This window comes from Conger conger, chromosome 7 (assembly GCF_963514075.1).
Source record: "Conger conger chromosome 7, fConCon1.1, whole genome shotgun sequence".
NCBI classification, from domain to species: Eukaryota; Metazoa; Chordata; class Actinopteri; order Anguilliformes; family Congridae; genus Conger; species Conger conger.
The window spans coordinates 58,769,495-58,781,904 of record NC_083766.1 but is presented as its reverse complement, the minus strand read 5'-3'; the positions used below and the strand labels follow the sequence as shown (position 1 = coordinate 58,781,904).

Sequence of the window (12,410 nt, the reverse complement as noted above, 5' to 3'; positions counted from 1 at the left end):
AAAGAAAGCATGAATAGGTATGGGACTACATTGCACAGATTATAAAAGAAAAAACTGGTGTGAAATGGTCACCCAAAAACACAGTGCCCCATTTGCTTGGCTGGCAGGGACTGGCAGTCAGCTTTCTTGAACGATTATGTGTTTTTATACTGAAGATTTTACCTCAGAGAGACTATATTGGCCCAGATTCTGCACTGCAATCCAAATATTAAAAGGCCCCTCAGGCAGTCCAGAGAGACGCTTTCTGTTATACCAAATTATGTCCAGCTAAACACACACATGTGGGCACACACACACACATGGGCACACACACAAACACACACTCACTCACTCATGCACACACATACATACACACACACACAAATACACTCACTCACTCATGCACACAAACACACACACATACACACACACACTCACGCACATGCACACACACACACACACACACACTCACTCACTCATGCACACACACACTCACGCACATGCACACACACACACTCACTCACTCATGCACACACACACCCCTCCCTGCAGACCCCAGAAGCCCCGCCCTCACCTTCCATGGCCGCCGGATGCCCTTGAAGAAGTCTGGCATCCACATGGGCAGCACCACCGCCTCCCTCAACAGCCGCTTCGCCTCCTCCAGGTCAGCGATGTCGTCCCTGTGAACACACCCCCCTCCATTTAATACTGTCATTCCTGTGAATACACCCCTGTGAACACACCCCCTCCATTTAATACTGTCGTCCCTGTGAATACACCGCCCTCCATTGAATACTGTCATCCCTGTGAACACACCCCTGTGAACACACCCCCCCTCTATTTAATACTGTCATCCCTGTGAACACCCCCCCCTCCATTTAATACTGTCATCCCGACAGCTCTCCAGCACCAGGAGTGAGGACCCCAGCACACTGACTGAGTGGTAAAATTCGTACCAGTGGACGTTGGGATTCCTGGACACGATGTCCCTCTCCAGGGCTTCCACCAGGTCGCTGTCGTACCCCGTGCCGTCAAACCGCCTCACCTCCCCCTCTCCCCCACCGTCCTGGGCGTTCTTCTTATTCTGCAAACACGAGTATGAGAGTCAGGGCACTCATGTCAACCGCTCATTCTCTCCTCGTTTTGTTTCCCTCGCTCTTGCTCCTTCTACGCCTAGCTCCGCCCTCCGGGAGAGGCTAGATTAAGAGGCTAGAAAAATAAGTCAAGAAGGGGAAATCGAGAAAATGTGAATTAGGACCGAGCCCAGCAGGGTTCATCTTACATACTGCTTTCAGACAGACGTGGTTCTGGTTCCGTTGTGGAGTCTCAGAACCTCGGTGCTTTCTGGCGAACCAGGCCCGAGTCCATACCAGTTTAAAGTTCCACCGCCCTCCATCATCAACGGAGGGCGTTGCTCAATGCACAAGGCAGGGGGAATATGACACGCCCACTAATGACATCACGGTTTGCAAAGAAAAAAAACAACTATTTTTTGGTTCCAGCTGAGAACCAACTTTTCAGGTTCCGAACCAATTTATTGTCAGTCTGAACGTGCCGGTCGGTTCAAAATTAGGTTCGGGAACCGGAACCGGCACGGAGCCTTGCCGGTGTGAAAGGCCCAACGGTGGCTCCCCTGAACCCGAGCGACGCCCTCCAGCCACGCCCTAAAACACCTGATTTCACTAATGACCTCACTCCCTGAACCAAGCAGGTACAGCAGTGGTCTCCAACCCTGGTCCTGGAGAGCTACTGGGTCTGCTGGCATTCGCTGTTACTCTGCACTTAATTAATCAATTAGAGCAGATGATTACACAGCTAACTCACCTCACCCGGTTACCTGGGTCTGAACAGGGTGCTGATTTTAAGCTGAAAACAAAAACCAGCAGACCCAGTAGCTCTCCAGGACCAGCATTGGTGACCTCTGAGGGACAATAATGACTGAAATCTGGTGGTGTTGTGCAACGATAATCAATCTTACCCAGAAAGGGCCAGCGTGGGTGCAGGCTTTTGTTCCAACCAAGCAATTACACACCTGGCTCTAATAAAGGTCCTTAGCAAATAATCTAAAGGTTGATTACTAGAGTCAGGTGTGTTGGTGCTTCGTTGGGGAAAACAAAACAAAAAACCCTGCCCCCACACTGGCCCTTTCTGGGTAAGATTGAGTATCCCTAATACAGTGCAAATACCTGCAGACACTGTGGACCTAGTTGAGTAGTGTTGCCACCTGTACATTACATTACATTATTGGCATTTAGCAGACGCTCTTATCCAGAGCAATGTACAGTGGATTAGACTAAGCAGGAGACAATCCTCCCCTGGAGCAATGCTGGGTTAAGGGCCTTGCTCAAGGGCCCAACGGCTGTGCGGATCTTATTGTGGCTACACTGGGATTCGAACCCCCGACCTTGCGTGTCTCAATCATTTACCTTAACCACTACGCTACAGGCCGCCCCTGTACAAGACCTTGTGACTTTTATTACAAAGACTGTCAGCTGACTTGGAGCAGCGTGTGCCAAATCGTGTGCCATGGAGGGCGGAGTGCATTCAGGTTTTTCATTCCAGCCAAATACTACACACTCATCTCACCAATCGGTTCCCTCCTCTCCGGTTGAAGGCGTGTTAATGAGTCAAATCAGCATCTCAAGTGATGATGAGTGAAGGTGAACGGAAAACCCCCACGACACATGATTGGACACCGCTGTCTTAGAGGGAGGATCGTTTCTTATAAAGTAGAAGGATGTTAAGGAGTGTTATTGTGAGTTTTACTGGCTTGTTATTGTGGCTGTTTGAAAACAGTTACACAGCCAGTATTTATTTTATAGTCATTCAGCAGGCTAGCAGTCTGATATTAGCTGGCCTTGCAACTAGCTGGCAAGTAAGATTGATATCTGGCCATTTTCTACATTGTCACTTTATACAGCTATATTTGTGCTATAATATGGTATTATATCCAAAGAAATGTAACAGTCAAAAAAACAGTATTGCTACTCAACCCCCTAGTTGTTTTTGCATATTAGGAATATCACAGAAATGCACTCAAACTAAGTCATTGTGAATGTGTAGAGCATTAGTAGATTAACACTGGTTCACACTGCCAGTCCTTTTCCATGTGCCTCCCCGCAGAGCAGGACCTGCAGAGATCCTTTAAAACCCACATTGTGGAGATGGACAGATCTTGAATACATGGGAACCGTCCATATGATATGAACATAATGTAGGATTTGTGAAATGACTCTTCCGAAATTGTTTGCACACATCAATGTTCACTGTATGAAAATACCATTGTTCTGCCCATTTCATTTATCTGATATAAATACTCATGTTGTTCCAACACAGGCGCCTGCATTCAATAAACATTTGTCCTTAGCTCAGACTAAAAAAAGAAAAAAAGATTATTCACAAACACTGTTGGTTAAGTTAATTTTGGTAGTTGCCGATCTTGCCAAACTGTATTCAAAAAGACAAAGAACACTTGTTTTTTGTTAGTCAACATGAAAATAAAAATTTGAAAGCTTAAAAACTCTTGAAGGCCAAATAGCCCTGTTTTGACTGGCCTTCACACTTTAATAACTAAACCACAAAAAGCTTATTTTTAATAAAATAGTCTGTTTAAAACAGACCTTTTTCAAACTCCCAGCTTTGCATTGATGTAAATAGAACATTGATAAAGGTCATTGAATGGCTTAAAATCTGTCCCGATTTTGACTCAAATATCGGCAACCAATTCAGACCCAAGAAACCAGGTGAGGTGAGTTAACTGCTTAATTAACTGCTTTAATTGACAAATTAGACACCCTGCGGCTCTCCAGGTCCAGGAGTGAGGACCACTGTCATAAACCCACTGAAAGATGGCTGCTAACATCTGTGTCTGTCTCTGCCCAGTGGGAAACAAAGGGATCAAAAGGGCTAAAAGCTTGGGTTTGAGGGTCTCTAGTCTCAACTTACTTATAGAAACCAGCAAGGAGCTCCACCAATCATGGAACACATAACAATCAACAGCAAGGGTGATTGGTTCATACTTGTTGCTGCCAATTCCCACCACGATCCAACCCATGTGATGTCAGGTTGTCAGTTCTTAGGTCATTAGTTCTTGAAATACATCATTAAGCCAACTAACTAAGCCATCTGACTTGTTACCGTACTTTGTGGTTGCACAGTTGAAAGATTTTGTGTGGCTGCATGTTAGTTCATGTTGGGCAACATTCTTGGCTGTTACTTAGGAATGCGAATTTGAATGCTGCAGCCTTATAATTGTCAAAGAATGTCTGTGTGTTTTACATTTGTAACTGTGGTTCACATATGGGTTTATTGTATGATGTCTCTTATGGTCCATGGAGAACTGTCTTTTTTTTGACCATGTTGGCAACAGTGAGTACAGCACAACTCCAATATGTGCTGTATCTAGAGTCCCAATTTCCCAGACCCCGATGATCCAACATAATCAGGTGTTCACACGGGTCTTTCCAGGGGGGAAACTCGTGTGGATAAAGTCCAACACCACTGGAAAGCAGGACAAGAGCGACAGCCAGAAAGTGGCATCCAATCACCATCAGAGTTGTCCTTTTGCTTCTGAACAACAATGATTGGTGGAGAGCTGCTCCTTTTCCTATGACATCACAATGGGCTTACTCCAGTTACATTATCCCGGATGAAAGGGGGTTGTCTTTATTTTGTGTGATTGGTAGGGTGTGCTGTGTGAGAGTGTTGAATTTCTATAAGAATAATAATAATAAGAAAAAATAATAATAATAAAAATGATCCCTGCTGAAGTGGCGGGCCGCTCACCTTGTCCTCCCTGGCTTTGCTGCCCTTGGCGTCCCGGGACGCTGGTTTTTCGGCCTTTGGGATGGGCTGCGCTCGCCCCGTCGGCCCCCGGTGCTGCACCCCCGGGGACTCTTTCCTCTGGGGCTTTGCCCCGGTGTTGGGCCGCTTCACTGGGGCCGGTGCCCTGCAGGGGAAACGCCATGCCTCAATTTCCCATTGCTCTGATCGCCGAATTATGGCTGCCGTGAATGTTAATGGCATTTTGGGTTTATGTTTGGAGTTTTGTTCACTGGGTAATAAAGAGCTTTTGAGTTTTGTTAGTGGATGTTTTGCAAACCGGTACTATCTCTGCGCGGGGAGATATAATCTAATGTCCTGTGATGTTTTTGGAGTGACGTTTTTTAATAAATATTTTTTACATGAACGTGATGCTAAAATCCTCAGTTTAAATGCTGATGTACGGCAGAGTGGCCCTGGAGAGCCAAAGGGCCTGCTTGTGTTTGCTTTCAAAACTTCAAATCAGCAACCGACTCAGCCTGGGGGAACCAGGTGAGGGGAGTATCATCAACAACTTTAGCTGATCAATGAAGCACTCAACAACAGAAACAACAGACCCAAGACAGCCTTACACAAGCGCCTTGTTGAAGCCAGTCAGTTGCTATGGTAACAAGCCTGGCTAGACATAAGGTTTGTTTAATGATAGCAGAAAGTCCAAAATCTCACTAAAGGTTCATAAGCGTTAGCTGGCTAACTCATTAATCCTGCTTCATTAAATAACCGCAAAGATCTCTGGGCCAACTCCACAAATAATATAAATTATCCATTGCACCATTTAAAAGTCCTTGGTGTTATTACAAAATCCCAACACAAGATGGATTCTGCTCACTCGTTCTCCAAGCTCTATAAATGAACTGAAACATGGGCTTTAAATTCATATATTGCTCCAAGTTACTTCAAACTAAATATGTAGTTTTACTTTTTCTTGTGCCCAAGATTAACTGGAATGCCACGTTTGCCACATGTGAGCTGAGGAATAGACTTAGTTCAGGTACTCTGCTACAGGTCAAACTTTGAAATAAAGAAAAATAGCATTATTTTAATTTATATTTTCCCCTTGGAATGTCACGTAAAGAGCGTGGCAGGGTTCTAGGCACGGTTCCACAGCAGATGGTTACATCACCCCTCAAGGGCAGAGTGAATCTCTTGGCATAACAGATTTCATGTTATAAACGAGGGCCGCAATTATCAATTATCATTGATTACGCTGTCATTTTTTAAATTCAAATAATAGAATAAACTATAAAAACTTTCCGTCTTCCAAACGACACTGAACAATCCATTGGCACTGTGCACAGTGAAGGATCAGAACAATACTCATGCACACAAACAATTCCTTTGATTGGCGATTATTATGAAGCAAATTCTATTAGATGCTCACCCGTCCCCAAAAGATTCAAATGTAATTACGCTCAGAGAAGGGAACCCGCTTGTCTGTAGCAGCCATGCGCCTCCGCGTGTTTCCCCAAACACAACGGCAGGGCTTGTTCTTCCACAAACGCTTTGTGCAAGTGATTAGGATCCAACATTATTGCAGCAATTAATTCCTGTGTCAACAATGTCATCAATTATTTTATAATTAGATTAAATTGATTAGTTTAATTGTTGTATCCATACCACAACCATTACACCAGTACTCCTCGTATTTCTGTAAATTCGTGAATGGTTTTTTTTCAGATGCTATTCTTTGCAACAACTACCTCATAACTTACTGTGAGCATCAATTCCATCCCATCCCATCCCATCTCATCATATCACACATTGTTTTGTGCTCCACACTGCTTTTTGTTTTTGTTTTTCTTTATACTGGTGAACCCAGAATATATCTTTCGGCTGATTTTTTTTCAGAGTTGAAGTTTTTCCCTGGCCTCTCTATGGTACTACCCATGATGCAAAGCGGGCAGAATTTTAACACTTGCAGCAGTGAACTGTACTGTTCCAATACAGGGCTGCCCAACCCTGTTCCTGGAGATCTACTGTCCTGTAGGCTTTCACACCAACCCTAACAAAGCACATCATGTTGAACAGCTAGACATATCATACAACTGCTCATTAGCAGAAACAGCTTTGCCAAAGTAGGGTTGAAACAAAAGCCTACAGGACGGTATATTTTCGGGAACACGGACAGACAGCCCTGCTTGAATGTAACGTATTTTACAGTTTGGAAGGATGTGGGACCCAAGGCCAATTTACCACACTGCTTCCATAAGGGAGTGTCATCGTGTAGCTAAGGATAGAGGAGGGGGGGGTTTCCAATTAATTCAATGCTTTAAATTGCGTGGCAGCTGAGGAGGAACCTGAGCAGGTCTTCTGTGCCAAAGTGAGAAGATGAGGCTTGGTTTACTTTTATTCTAGTTCTGCTATAAAGCAGATTTTTTGTCCCAATGTAATGTTGTGACAGACAGGAGTCAGGATGTTTGAGCTCCAGTAGTGCCATGATAAGAGCTGCACAGATGTGGGGCCCTTGAGCAAGGGCCCTAAACCCTGCACTGTCTCCAGAGGGGACTGACTCCTGCACAGACTAATGAACACTAAGTCATTCAGGATAGGTGTGTATTTTGGGAGGAGACTGGTCGTCCGACTGATACCCCCCACTGCTCACAGTCGCGGTGGGCGGTTTACCTGCGCTCAGCAGGTATGGGGGCAGGCCAGACCATGGGGTCGCATGTGGGCGGTTTACCTGTGCTCAGCAGGTATGGGGGCAGGCCAGACCACAGGGTCATGGGTGGGTGGTTTACCTGTGCTCAGCAGGTATGGGGGAGTCCAGACCATGGGGTCGCATGTGGGCGGTTTACCTGTGCTCAGCAGGTATGGGGGGAGTCTAGGCCATGGGGTCGCATGTGGGCGGTTTACCTGTGCTCAGCAGGTGTGGGGGAGTCTAGACCATGGGGTCATGGATGGGTGGTTTACCTGTGCTCAGCAGGTATGGGGGGAGGCCAGACGACTGGGTCATGGGTGGGTGGTTTACCTGTGCTCAGCAGGTGTGGGGGAGTCTAGACCATGGGGTCGCATGTGGGCGGTTTACCTGTGCTCAGCAGGTATGGGGGAGGCCAGACCATGGGGTCGCATGTGGGCGGTTTACCTGTGCTCAGCAGGTATGGGGGAGGCCAGACCATGGGGTCGCATGTGGGCGGTTTACCTGTGCTCAGCAGGTGTGGGGGAGTCTAGACCACGGGGTCGCATGTGGGCGGTTTACCTGTGCTCAGCAGGTATGGGGGGAGGCCAGACGACTGGGTCGCGTGGGCACTCGTCCGGCTGTGCCACGGAGAAGTCCACCGGTCTGTCCACCTTGAAGCTCTCCAGGGTTCCCACAATGCCCTTCACCTGCTCGTACTCCTCCATCAGCTCCTGCTTCACCTGGAGAACCCCCACAATCTGCGTTACTGCACCTTTTACTGCATTTAACTGCATTAAAGCACAGAATATAAGGACGGAGTCGGTTTTGGAACACCTATGAATTCGACTGTAGTGTCATGCTGTGATTGAATTAGCACATATGTTAAATTGGATAGCTCCTGATCTCTCACCACTCCACCATTGTACCCACTGTATTGTAATACGGATTAGATCAAGGGACCATTTGGCCAGCAGACACACTGACTCCAGAGCCTGGACAACATAGTTTTCTCTTTAACCCTAGCACAGCGCATTCAACAGCAAGAGGCCTCATTCAGCTGCTAATTAGCAGACTTGCCAAATTAGGGTTGAAATGAAAACCTCCAGTAGGATGGTAGATCTCCAGGAACAGGGTTGGGAACCACTGGCCTAGAAATTTTAAGAGGTAATAATGTGTGCAGATTTGTTTATGTTGCTGAAATGTTCCTGAGACCAGCTGGATTAATTGATTATTCATCACTGGCGTGGTAGGCTGGAGCTGTCTTGGCTGTTCAACTGGTGCAACAGCACTTCATAAGTCAAGAGATGACTGGGCACAGCTGATGGGCTGTTGCATCTGTTGAATATCCTGTATCGTGAAGCAGGGCTGAGAATCCAGCTGTGTTCCCTGGATAAACTGAATAGAGTAAGACCCAAAACCCTCTCAAATCTGGAACATGGGAAAAGAGCATTACATTACATTACATTAAATGCAGACGCTCTCATCCAGAGCGATGTACGATGAAAGCAATGAGAGCAGTTCCGTGTTTTACTCAGCACAGTTATCCAGCAAACTCAGCTTCGTGATTCTTCAGCCTGCTTCAGCTAAAGGGAACTGTGCTCTCAGTACAGGACATTATGACTGAAGTCATAAGAGAACCCGATATCATATCCAGCTTTAAATGCTCAATACCAAACTCATGTCAAATGTATACAATATATTGAATCCATTATTGTCAAAAATGAAAATAAATGCACAAACCAAATGAGAAGATTGACAACTAATATATTTCGGTTAATATATTCCACATACACTGTTTTGTGTTACAAATACACTCGTACAGCCAGGGTACATACGGGCCCTATTGGAAAATATGAAACGATATTTAGAGCATGGATTTGTATCGGACAATAACTCCGCACACACACACATATACGTTTTCACGTACTGCACTATACCAATGCACTCGTTTACCTGTTGCCATTTCATCTTCAGCGCCGGATCCCTGAGCGACTGACAGTGCTTGTGGATCTGCTGCACCACGCCTTGGTAGTACACCATGGAAGAGTCGTAGTTTCCAAGCAGGGCATATTCTCGCCCTTTCTTAGCATTGTCACAGATTTCCGTCAGATTCATGTTGCTAGTATGAATGAGAAAGACAGTGGACACACGAGGGGAGCATCAGTATGGTAGATCATATCTTTAAACAATTAAGTGTGGTATATTTACTGTGCGAACTGGGAAATCAATAATTATTTACTGGTAAATCAATTATATATATTTCGAACAGAGGTGAGAGGCCTTACAACGTTTATTTATTATTAGAAATTGAACAAGGTATTTAATGCTAACATTGAATTACTGTAATATAAATTAGTTTACATTAGGCCTAACCATTTGAGCATTAACCAGTATTTAAATATTTTATGCGTAGCCAATTTTAACGGCGATATCTTGACTGTGATGTAAATGTAAAGCCAGCTAACGTTATTGTAAATTAAGCTGGGCAAGCAAACAATTGTTTTATTAATTTAGCTAGCTAAAGCTAGCTAGCCTGCTAAATATCTCGCAATTCAGTTATTTATATGACAACTTTAAAAGCTGCCGCTTTACACAAATATGTTTTAAATTACAACGCCCATTTCATGCATAATCATTTTTGTGTACAATTTAAATTTCTTGTAATAATAAAAAACTGTCCTATGTCTTGTCGGTTCTCATTTCGCTGCGATGCGGACTGGGTGTTGTAGTTTTAATATATATAGTTTAGGTGTAACTTCTACAAACCGGGCAGCTACAATAAACACCATTACCCATAAGCCATCTAGCACTATGAGACCCAAATTTAGGCCACAGACAACAAAACAGATTGCATGGCAACACAATAATAACCTCGGGTTTACCTACTATTGCTCGGTAATAAAGATGCACACCAACACAATGAAACGACGTTTCCCGTATTCATAGCACTGATGATGTATACGAAGATTATTTTTTAAATCGTGTTTTTACCTCAGACTGAAACACTTATTTCTGTTCTTCTCCGCGCCAGTCCGTTACACATCGATGTTACCATGGCCGCAGAACGACGCTGTGGTTTAGAGGATGACGGGTTGGAGTCGGTGGGTGGGGCGTGACTGTCCTTGCGAGAAAATACAGGGCTTGTTCTGGTGCAAAGCTACATGTCCAGTGCTGAATTCTGATTGAACTAGGACAAGCATAAAGTCCATCGGCGAATTTGAGTTTCATTTTCACTTAACTACAGTCAGCACTTTCCCCCTTTGATAATCTTATCGCGGCGGGTTTCTCACAAATCTATTATTACAGTTTTATAGTGAGTAAGTTCTCCAACTCCGCTTTCGGAGTTGTGTCCCCAACACTGTGTGTGTGTGTGTGAGAGAGAGAGAGAGAGAGAGAGAGAGTCTTACAGTCATCAAAAACTGAGCATGTACCATTTACCCAAATAGTTTTTTCTGGAACGATCAAACACGTATCAAATTCCTTGATACATATTTGCCACAAATTACGAAAATAACCAATAGACTTCTGACGCCGTAGCACCAATACTGTTGAAAGGAAAAAACGGTATCATAGGCCCTCTGTTCTTGGAATAATTCGGAAGACAAAAATCTTCCTTTTCTTTTAAGAAGGAATTCATACTGCTGTCAGCTGCAACATTATTGTGGTTTGGCTGCAAGCCAAAACGGGGGTTGAAATGTTTGATTATGTGTGGCGTCCACTGTGTGGCGTATGAAACTAAGCCATGACACTAAGGGGGTAAGGGTAAAGTTGTGGAAAATATTATTTGGATAATATAATATAATATATAATAACAGAAGAAATCTGAAGAATTTGGTTGTGAAACGATTGTTTAGCTATTACTAGCTATCAATACATCTCCATGTATAACTGAACAAATCCAATGTTGTGGGTTTGATTCCTGGGCGGCATATTACCCTTGAGCAAGCTACTTGACCTGAATTGCTTCAGTAAAAACATCCAGTTGTATGTCAAAAGAATGTAAGCCGTCACTCTGTCTGCTAGAAAGCAACCTCATTGGGTTGAAATGCCATGATTGTGAGCTATGCAGAAGTTACACATTGACAATGCAAATGGACTGACATGTAAAGCCAAAGGAACATTGGTGGCCACATTTGTCCCAACTTTTCGGCTCTTGTAATGGAAAAAGAAGAAGTGTGATAAATATGATAAATGTAAGAAGGCAATTCTTCCAGGAATTATGCAAGGAAAGCAAAACAGGACGAGAGAGGGTAAAAAAACAGGAGCAAAGCAGTGTCTCTCATTTCATATGCATACACACCTACAAACACCTCCAGTACCAAATGTGTTAGCCCTAAAATACAAATATATCCCAGTTTTCAAATGCCCCCCTTTCCATTCTTCATGTGCCATGTTCATGCCATGCCGTGCCAGGTTTGTGAAAAATCCAGACAGACACTCAGGATCTTATCTCGGCAGCCTATGCTCCACCTGCTGGTGCTCTAGGTAATAATATAGGCTTTCAATAATCATTTAAAGCCTATAGTATCGGAGATAAAATTAAAGCATAAAATAAAATAAAGTTAAATAAAACAGCAACAGCACAAAACGAATGACAGTTCAACACACAGTCCATGGCAAGGTTAACAGCAACAGACATGTGGCGTTGGCAGGATGTAACAGATCATTATGAATTAAAACAAGCAGCATGTTTGTGTCTATAAGACAGTCGTCCTTAAAGGCAGGGACAATATTATCCAAGATAGTGTCCAATTGGCAGCAGTGTTTAGGCACAACGAATCCAGCATAGTACTCATTCAGAATCATATTGAAGGGAATAGCCAATCGGAGCCTTTGACCACACAGCTGCTCCACACCATCTGGGCACCGACTCCATATGAGCTGAAACTACAGGGCTCTTCATTTCCCTGTGAAATTGACTTATAGAGGCTGCTGCTTGCTTCTATCAATCTTTAACTAACAAACAAACATTCATTCATTCATTCATTCACTC

General features: G+C 44.2%; 1 protein-coding gene across 1 annotated transcript in view; it reads right to left on the bottom strand.

The window, feature by feature from the left end:
- Positions 1-10,489, bottom strand: part of katnal1 (katanin p60 subunit A-like 1) — a 21,794-nt gene extending 11,305 nt beyond the window's left edge. Inside the window, exons 1-6 of the mRNA XM_061249069.1 lie at positions 10,409-10,489; positions 9,371-9,536; positions 7,997-8,157; positions 4,765-4,927; positions 936-1,063; positions 554-659 (exon numbers count right to left, since the gene is read on the bottom strand). Coding sequence (XP_061105053.1) covers positions 554-659; positions 936-1,063; positions 4,765-4,927; positions 7,997-8,157; positions 9,371-9,532 — 720 coding nt within the window. The 5' untranslated portion in view covers positions 9,533-9,536; positions 10,409-10,489. The remainder of the gene's footprint in view (positions 1-553; positions 660-935; positions 1,064-4,764; positions 4,928-7,996; positions 8,158-9,370; positions 9,537-10,408) is intronic.
- Positions 10,490-12,410: the final 1,921 nt, after the last annotated feature.